Source organism: Bidens hawaiensis, unplaced genomic scaffold (assembly GCF_021521415.1).
Source record: "Bidens hawaiensis isolate Kalapana, Puna unplaced genomic scaffold, B.hawaiensis_p1.1 tig00050483_1, whole genome shotgun sequence".
NCBI lineage: Eukaryota > Viridiplantae > Streptophyta > Magnoliopsida > Asterales > Asteraceae > Bidens > Bidens hawaiensis.
The window spans coordinates 7,088-16,005 of NW_027499030.1; the positions used below are offsets into that span (position 1 = coordinate 7,088).

Below are 8,918 nucleotides of genomic sequence, written 5' to 3' on the forward strand. Positions count from 1 at the left end.
TACTTGCTACCATACATACATACATATCTACAATCACATACCTCAGTCTACCGAGAGTACGTTCATAGTCCGCCGTCTATACCTGTACTCACGATCGTGAACACGTAAAAGGTCTGCAGTCCTTACCTATGTTCACCATTCATGGTACGTACAAGGTCCGCGGTCCTTCCCTATACCATCATACATCCACAACACGTACAAGGTCCACGGTCCTTCCCTATGTTGCAACCTAATTCATAGCACGTACGAGGTCCGCAGTCCTCCCCTATGCTAAAGCACGTATAAGGTCCACAGTCCTTTCCTGTGCTGACGCCTATCTATATTACGTATAAGGTCTGCAGTCCTTATCTACGTTACGTATAAGGTCCGCAGTTCTTATCTACGTTGGCGTCTATCTCCTATAACACGTATAAGGCCCACCGTCCCTATCTACGTTTACATCTATCATCTACATCACGTATAAGGCTCGCAGTCCTTAACTACGCCATCACCTGCCAAGTCTATGTCCAACAGAAGTTAGAGGGATTTGCCATCCTAACTTACTATGTCGAACGTAGAACTCACATACCATTCGTGTACCTGTATACACATACTTCACATATACAATAATTACATTATAGCATAAGAACACTCTAGGCGTTATTTACATCCTTCATTTAACAACCATACCCCTTGTCGTTACGTGCAATATCCGAAGATCGTTCACGCCCCGACAAGTATTCATTTGTAATATTCATACATCTTCGATATATAATATTTGTACCTTTATTTTTAATCTGACAGTACGCGCAATATCCGAAGATCGTTCGCGTACCGACAAGCAATCATTCATATCCATCACATATATCTCATATGGCATACACTTATCACTTAGGATAAATGTATTAACAACACATCGAGTATGCACACAGCCCCGAAAACATAACAAGGAATGGGGCTAGAAACTCACATAAACTCTGCTTCTTCCTCCGATAGTTGTAAATCCCTTCTTTAACTGAGCTCGGCTGACTGTATAAGTTACACGTATCATTACTCGCCTGATCTAATCTGGTGGCCTAGTATTAGCTTACTTTTACTTATCGTTTTAATCTATTCTCTAATCGAACTTGACTTTAGGCGAAGTTAAACCTTAGGCGAACTTGGCTTTAGGCGAAGTTAAACCTTAGGCGAACTTGGCTTTAGGCGAAGTTAAACCTTAGGCGAACTTGGCTTTAGGCGAAGTTGTCATCAGGCGAACTTGGCTTTAGGTGAAGTTGTCATCAGGCGAACTTGGCTTTAGGCGAAGTTGTCATCAGGCGAACTTAGCTTGCGGGCGAAGTTCATCAGGCGAACTTGGCTTGCAGGCGAAGTTGTCATCAGGCGAACTTGGCTTTAGGCGAAGTTGTCATCAGGCGAACTTGGCTTGCGGGCGAAGTTCATCAGGCGAACTTGGCTTTCAGGCGAAGTTGTCATCAGACGAACTTGGCTTTAGGCGAAGTTGTCATCAGGTGAACTTGGCTTTAGGCGAAGTTGTCATCAGGCGAACTGGGCTTTAGGCGAAGTTGTCATCAGGCGAACTGGGCTTTAGGCGAAGTTGTCATCAGGCGAACTTGGCTTTAGGCGAAGTTGTCATCAGGCGAACTTAGCTTGCAGGCGAAGTTCATCAGGCGAAGTTGTCGTCTGCAGCTACTGTTCGTTCTTAAATCCCTTAATCACCTTCGTTTCTTAACCAAATAACTCGATTTAGGTACCCACGGGATCGTCTGACCAGCGCCTACAAACCCCAACCATCAAATCGACCTAACATCGATGTTTAAAGGGTGCGATTTAGTCATATAGGTTACGGGTTCTTTTTATCAATCGATTAACCCATCAGGTCATAACCATTTTCAGTAAGATTAGCTTTGTTGGATTCGTTTTTACCATACAAACTCAGATCTATCATTTCTCAAATCAACTCGAACCTACACGAACGATTTCTAACTATAAACGTACCTTGAACGAGTCGAACTACGAACACGGTTAAGCCTTGATGTTGTTTTGGTCCGTCACAACGTTCCAGCACCAACAAGCTCGGGTTTTCGCCTTCGGATATTGGTTCGGGTCGTGTGTGTTTTGGGTGTGTGTGGAATATGTGAGAATGAGGATTAAATGGTGATTAATGGTATTTATATTTAGGGATCATGGGCTTAAGCCCATGGACTCTCCTTCCTTCTTTCATAACCCAAGTCCATAACCCATATCCATTACCCAACACTAGCCCGACCCATACAAACTCCTACTCTATTTATTTATTTCCCGATAACCTGAGTAAATTTTCCCTCTATTATTAAGTAATACAATTAATATTATTTTGGAAATTTCGGGATGTTACACGATGTTTTAGGGCTTTTGATCGGAAAAACGATACGATTCGACTGATGTAAAACTTATCTTAAAAAGGTGATTCAAATGACTTGATTTTTGTTAATTAGAAATTCAAACATCTGAATTAAAACATTGTTTCGTCGCTTGGATCACCGTTTCGAGATAAGTTTTATATCAGTCGACTCATATCGTTCTTTCGATCAAAAGCAAACATCAGTTTTAAACTTGAGAAAAAACTTAACGGCGTTAAGTGTCTTTTAACAGAGGTCCATTGAGACATAAATAATTGAAAGTTAAAACCGTTGATAGTAATTATTACAGTTGAAATTATTCTCAAACAATACACAAAAATTTGGATTATTTATTTTCAATTTGTCATAATTAAAACACTAGACTACCATTAAGACTTCAACCAATCAATTCAAAAGATGGGAAATTGGATTGTTGCTACGAAATTGCATGCGCGTATCCCTCACGCGTCTGACACTGTACGTACGGACTCTGCGCATTTTAGCCACGTAGCCGGAGTGCTTATAACTCCCCCGCGCATTTTAGCCTGAGAGTGCTTACCACTCCCCCCGCGCATTTTAGCTCCCCCATCGCTCCTCAACTTATTATCCTGCGCGCCTACAGCAGTTAAACTTTCTGCTCTGCAAATATGTGTGTTTGATCGACGTCTTTCACTCCTGCAACTTATCATCCGGTAATATTATTAATATCTACTCAATCGCTTTCATTATATTATCATCAATAGCGATAATTTAGGGTTTCTAGATGCTTAGATATGTTATTATGTTACTAGCACTAACTTAGGGCAATGCTGATCGTTTTAAAGCTCGAATCGGTGTTTACCAATGATTTCAGTGATGATCATATTGTTATTGTTGTTCGTGTTGCACTCGGTATGATTTGCTATTGTGTTTAGTTGGATTTTAGTTGTTATTTACTGAAGTATTCGGTATCTAGGGTTTGTAGTAGTGATTGTGGTTGATGAACAGTTATTGTGGTCAAAATTGGTCAAATATATGTGAAAATGCCCAAAATGATGAAGAGGTTACGTGTGGTTTACTTGATTAAAAGGTTAATGTGTAAAAGAGATCAGAGATATGCAACTTTTGGTTGTGCATTAATCTTATATGGTTGTAAGGCTGATAAGTAAAAGAGACGAGAGTTGGTGTGCGGGGTTTGGTTTGGTTATTAGCCTAAAACCGAAGCTGAAACTGAAGTCATCCGTTAATCAGTTTTATTAACCAACTCGGTTTTTGGTAGTTTGTTGGTTTTTGGTTCGGTTAAGTTCAGTTGATAACCAACACCAAAGTTGGGCTACAATTTTTACGTAGAAATACATGAAATGAAGGCATTAATAAATTAAATGGGGATTAAATACATGAAGTGGAGGCATAAATACATGAAGTGAAGGTATAAAAAATGAAATGGGGGTATAAATACACGAAGTAGAGGTTACATGAAGTGAAGGTATAAAAAATGAAATGGGGGTATAAATATACGAAGTAGAGGTATAAATACATGAATTGGGGTATAAATACACGAAGTAGAGGTATAAATACATGAATTGGGGGTATAAATACATGAAATAGAGGTATAAATATATAAAGTGGAGGTATAAATACATTAATGGTTCGCTTCAATTAATTTCATTTAACCGAGGGTACAAAAAAAAACCGATAACAATTTTCAGTTAATTCGGTTTTTTGGTTCGGTTTCGTCGGTTTTCCTTTAGGTTATTGCTCACAATATTGAGAGAGATGCAATGTTTGGTTGTGCATAAAGCTTATTTGGTTGTACATTGAGAAAATTGTAGTATATGCATGTACAAGATTTCTCTTAAGATTGTAGTCAACAGAATATCTATCTATATAGCCACTCACTTGAATAGCATGTAGCATTTGTAATAATATACTTTCCTTGTACACAAATCTGCCCTAATTTGGTAATAAATGATCATTCTGTACCCTGCAGATATGTCAACACTTGAAGAAGAAAATGCAAATCTACCAGGGGATATTGAGTTTATATGGGGCCATAAAGCGCCCCTTGGGAAAATGAATCCAAATTTCCAACATTATGAATCGTTTACTTTAGATGGTGTAGATTACTTTCTTTATGATTCTGTTTGCATGTGGTGTGGACATCAACAACCGCCATATGTTGCCAAAATTATTGACATGTACGAGACTCCACGCCTTAAAAAGATGGTGAAAGTTTTGTGGTATTTTCGCCCCACAGAGGTACAAAAGTGGTTAGGAGGTGCTTGTTATCTCAACAATGAGCTATTCTTGGCTTTGGGTGAAGGCAATGGTGTCTGTAATTTCAATCCTGTGGTAATACATGTTTTTAATCATAAAATTTCTGTTTATTCTATATTTCTATTATGCTGATTTGAATATGACACTTTAGGAAGCAATTTGTGGGAAATACAATGTTGTGTGCACATCTAAAGATAAAAGGAATCCAAAGGCATCAATGGAAGAATTAAAAATGTCAGACTATGTGTTTTATCGGGTATTTGATGTAGAAAAATGCAGATTATCAGAAAGATTCCCGGATAAGATAGCTAGAATTGCAGGTTTGTGGATACCGTATTTTTATTGTTCTTAAACATTGTTTATATTAATTTATGTGTATGAATTTGCAGTTGGACACTTTTTTAATCAGAAACCCAAGGAAGTTATAGGAAAGTCAAACTCGTCGTGTGAAACAGTCAACACTTCTTCAAATGTTTTGAGGTTTACTGCTTCATCTGATACTCATCACTCTAAGAAAAGGAAGCCACTAGAAGTCGATGAAAAGAAGAGTGTTGAAGCTGATAGTCCATCTATAGAGCTCAAGAAAAAACCAAAAGTGGTAAGTTGGTAAACATAAATATCCAAGTGGGCTTACAAAGTTAGGTTTTTGACTTTGGTTGACTGTTAAAGAGTTGGATATAACATCTTTTTTGTGTGCATGCAGGATACAAGTGAATGGTTCAAGAAAGCTGTGAGTTATCTGTTATCCTTAATTCAGTGACTAGTTTAAAACCATTTAAAAGCGCATGCATTTGTTACGTGAAAATTATGAACTTATTTATGTTATTTATTTTCACTAGCCTTGGGAGGAGAGGATGCAGAAAGCTCATGAAGCAGGCTCTCTGGTGTTGTTAGAGAATTTGGATCGTTCATTTACATCGTCGGATGTAGAGGTACGTGTATAATATTATTCACTTACACAATGACTATTAATTTAGTGTGACAAATAAACTAATTATGATCACCTTTTCTTCAGGATATTGTTTTGGATGCATTTAAAATAAAGGTTAGTGCAAAGATGATACCATGGAGTGCATATTCAAGCCGGCACAATGGTATGTTCACTCTGATACTTTTAGCCTTTCATGATATATTATACAGAAAGTAATTATATAACATGTACAAAATGTTATTCTAGGACAAGCTCTTGTCATATTAAACTCAAAAGATGAGGCAGACTTTGCTATTAACGAGCTAACAACCCGATGTTTAATCATAGATCGTGTAAGGTAATCTATTTACAAGCTTTGTTTGTTCCACACTCACATCACATAACACTACCCACATAAGTGTAGCTTACAGAGCCTAGTGAATTCAAGAGTTTTTACAACTAAAACCACCAAAAACCTGTAGGAAAAACCTGTAGGTTTTGTGTTTTCAATCTGACTTGGATAGCTTTCAGAATCGTGCAATTTCATTTTCAAATTAAAGTATTTCGTGAGTACACGAAATTGATAACCGGATAAGATAAGACAGATGAGCTTCTACAAAGATTAAGTTTTATTTTTTTGTGATATGTGTAATTTTTTACATTGGCTGCCGAAATTAGACTAGGTGGCACCTTTATATAAGTGTCAAACCATTATAACTGTTGGGGTGAAGTGTCAGTGTGTCACAACCTTTTGTGAAAAGGTAGTGCAGTTGGTGTGACCGTTGCGGTTACATCATTAGGAAAGTACCAGCAGGAACTCCATGGTAGTAACTCTGTTGCCACTGAAGTTCTAAGTTCCTATCAGAGAACAAGATGCTACTGCATCTCAATTCCTACCTAAGTTTAGTTTGTGCTGATAGACTACCATTGAACAAAGTTTAGTTTATTACTGAACTTGAGCAATTAAGTTGCTATCGTTCAGGCGTGTACTCTACACCTTCTAACATATATCAATGCATGTTGTGATTTCTCATTTGGTCTTTAAGTAAATCTCGAGCAACAAAATAATTTGATTACACTAAAATCACTCTGACAAGGGGCGGCGGGTTCAGGGCAGTGCTCTGGCAGGGTCACTGGCAGGGTCAATGGGTTAGCCCCATGTGGGGTCCAACCCTGGCTGGGGTCCAGCTTGGGTCAAGCTGAATGGAAAAAAGTTGTTTGAAGTTAATCTTTGAAAGTAACTTCCGTTCGGTAGTAAACTAAAGGTTGGTAGCGACTTTGAGGGTCGGTAGCAACTTGTTCTATAATAGCAAATAAAAATGCGGTAGCATCTTGTACATCGGTAGCTGTTGAGCTTGATGCCGAACTGCAGTTTCTACATACAAAAGGGAATTGCTATGTTTACACTATAATGGCCATAACTGTATCTATACCATTGCGACGATTCGCCCCAACATGTTTGTTGATTTGACTGTATCTATACCTATTTATGGGAAATCACTTGTTCTTTGGAAATAAGTGTACTCGATATACTTTAATGTGATAGTGAACTCAACACAATTCAAAAAGATAACCAAGTCATAGATGAAATCCAGAACTCCTACAACGTTTATATAACTCAAATAACATTATAGTAAACTATTAAACAAATCAATTAATTGCAATATAACTAAATATCCATCATGTACAACTAAACAGACAAGCAAACTATTTGGTAAAATCCTACTCATAGCAAACTATACGAGGAAATATCGTAACCTGGTTTTGTGGTTCAGAATTGTTTTAGGTAGTCGACCATCATTGAAGGCGCTTGGCAGCCACCACACACCAAAGTATTTTGGTCACATCACTATCGACACTATGAAACGAAAGCACTCGATGGAAACGGTAACTTTATCATGCTTTGTTTGTTATTATCAATTTTGACTTGAAAAGGTCCCGGAACCCCATACCCTCTCATTCACTTAGTATAGGCCAAGTTACCATCCTATACTTCATAATTCTTTTTACTCCCAGCAGAAAGATGCGGTTTCAACGTCTCATCATGCGCAGCCCAATACTATTGCATTTGATATGGCAATGGAGTGGTGGGCACAACAAAAGAAGCAAGAACTAGTTCGGGATGCGTTATATAAGGTAAGCGAGAAAGGTGAACCACCATATATGATTCATGTACGCATATCATGTTTGCTCATTTATGTGCGTGAACGTTTGTTTATAATGGTTCATTTTTGTTTGTACATTTAAAGGGTAAAAGGATGAAAATGCCCTCATGTGCAGTGCACATAAGGTGACTTAACTATAAAACTAAAGATTCGTTAGTGTAAAGGACTAAAACCGAGGCTAAAATCCAAATAAAGGATAGGAAGTGAATCATTTTAGTAAAGGACCCATTCCATAACTTTGGATGTTCAAAAGGAAAAAAAGAATTGCAATTTACTCTATCTATTACTAATACTATTTTAGAATAATTTTTATATTTTGAAACCCTTTGTTTACTTTTGAAATGCTGGATGTAACAAAATGGAATTTTAGGCTTTAATATGGATATTCATCTCACTTTTGATTGGTATGCATTTGTTTTTTCATTTGTTTAGAATATTAACGAACGAACATAAATGACTACGACCATGTTCGTTTCTTAACTAACAAACCCGGACAATAAAATCCATTCATTTAAATGTTTGTGTTCGTTTGGTTATATAGTAATCATCATCTAATCTATCTTTTCAGCGTCAAGCAGAAGAAATTGCTAAAATTATGCCTCGCCACAAGAGTTCCAAAAAAGTTAGTGGTTGCTGACCAAGATGTATAGTAAAGGGTTCTCTTTTTTGATGGTAAAGATGTATAGGACCAAAAACATTACATACGGAACTTTTGGTTAAATGCTAGTAGACTAGGTGACTCTCTAGGGGTGTTCGTCGGCTGGAATTTGGAAATTCTAATCGAGTTATTTTGAAAAGAACTTCGAATTAGAATTCAGAAAACCAAGGGGTTGTTTGGTTCATTCAGATCTGAATGAGCCGGATCTGAATAAACCTCTGTCCCATCCAGCAACAAAATAAGTATGAATGATTCAGACTCAATTTTAACTATTCAGATGTTGTTTTGTCTGGAACCAAACAGTTTGAAGTCTGAATGAAACAGATGTTTTCATCTGAATGGTTCCATTTAGATGTAAACAAACAGCCCCCAAGTCTAATATGGGTTGATTGGTCAGTTCACCATTAAGTTTATAATTTCTTTTGAAGTAAACTGTTGACATTGAAAAGATTTAGCTAAGTTTCATTAGGAGCTTTAAATGCCATTACAAGTATTGTTGAGATATTCAAAGAGCATTATGCTTTTGGATCTCCCTATAAATTAGCTAAATAGCATCTTATCTCTAAATTTTG

General features: G+C 37.3%; 1 protein-coding gene across 1 annotated transcript; it reads left to right on the forward strand.

The window, feature by feature from the left end:
* Positions 1-3,006: 3,006 nt before the first annotated feature.
* LOC143598534 (protein ANTI-SILENCING 1-like) lies at positions 3,007-8,496 on the forward strand. The gene is made up of 11 exons (XM_077076729.1): positions 3,007-3,049; positions 4,327-4,688; positions 4,765-4,933; positions 5,003-5,211; positions 5,317-5,343; positions 5,453-5,545; positions 5,629-5,707; positions 5,791-5,881; positions 7,299-7,410; positions 7,543-7,659; positions 8,257-8,496. Exons 2-11 carry the CDS (start codon positions 4,329-4,331, stop codon positions 8,323-8,325), a joined length of 1,326 nt encoding a protein of 441 aa, XP_076932844.1. The 5' UTR covers positions 3,007-3,049; positions 4,327-4,328; the 3' UTR covers positions 8,326-8,496.
* Positions 8,497-8,918: the final 422 nt, after the last annotated feature.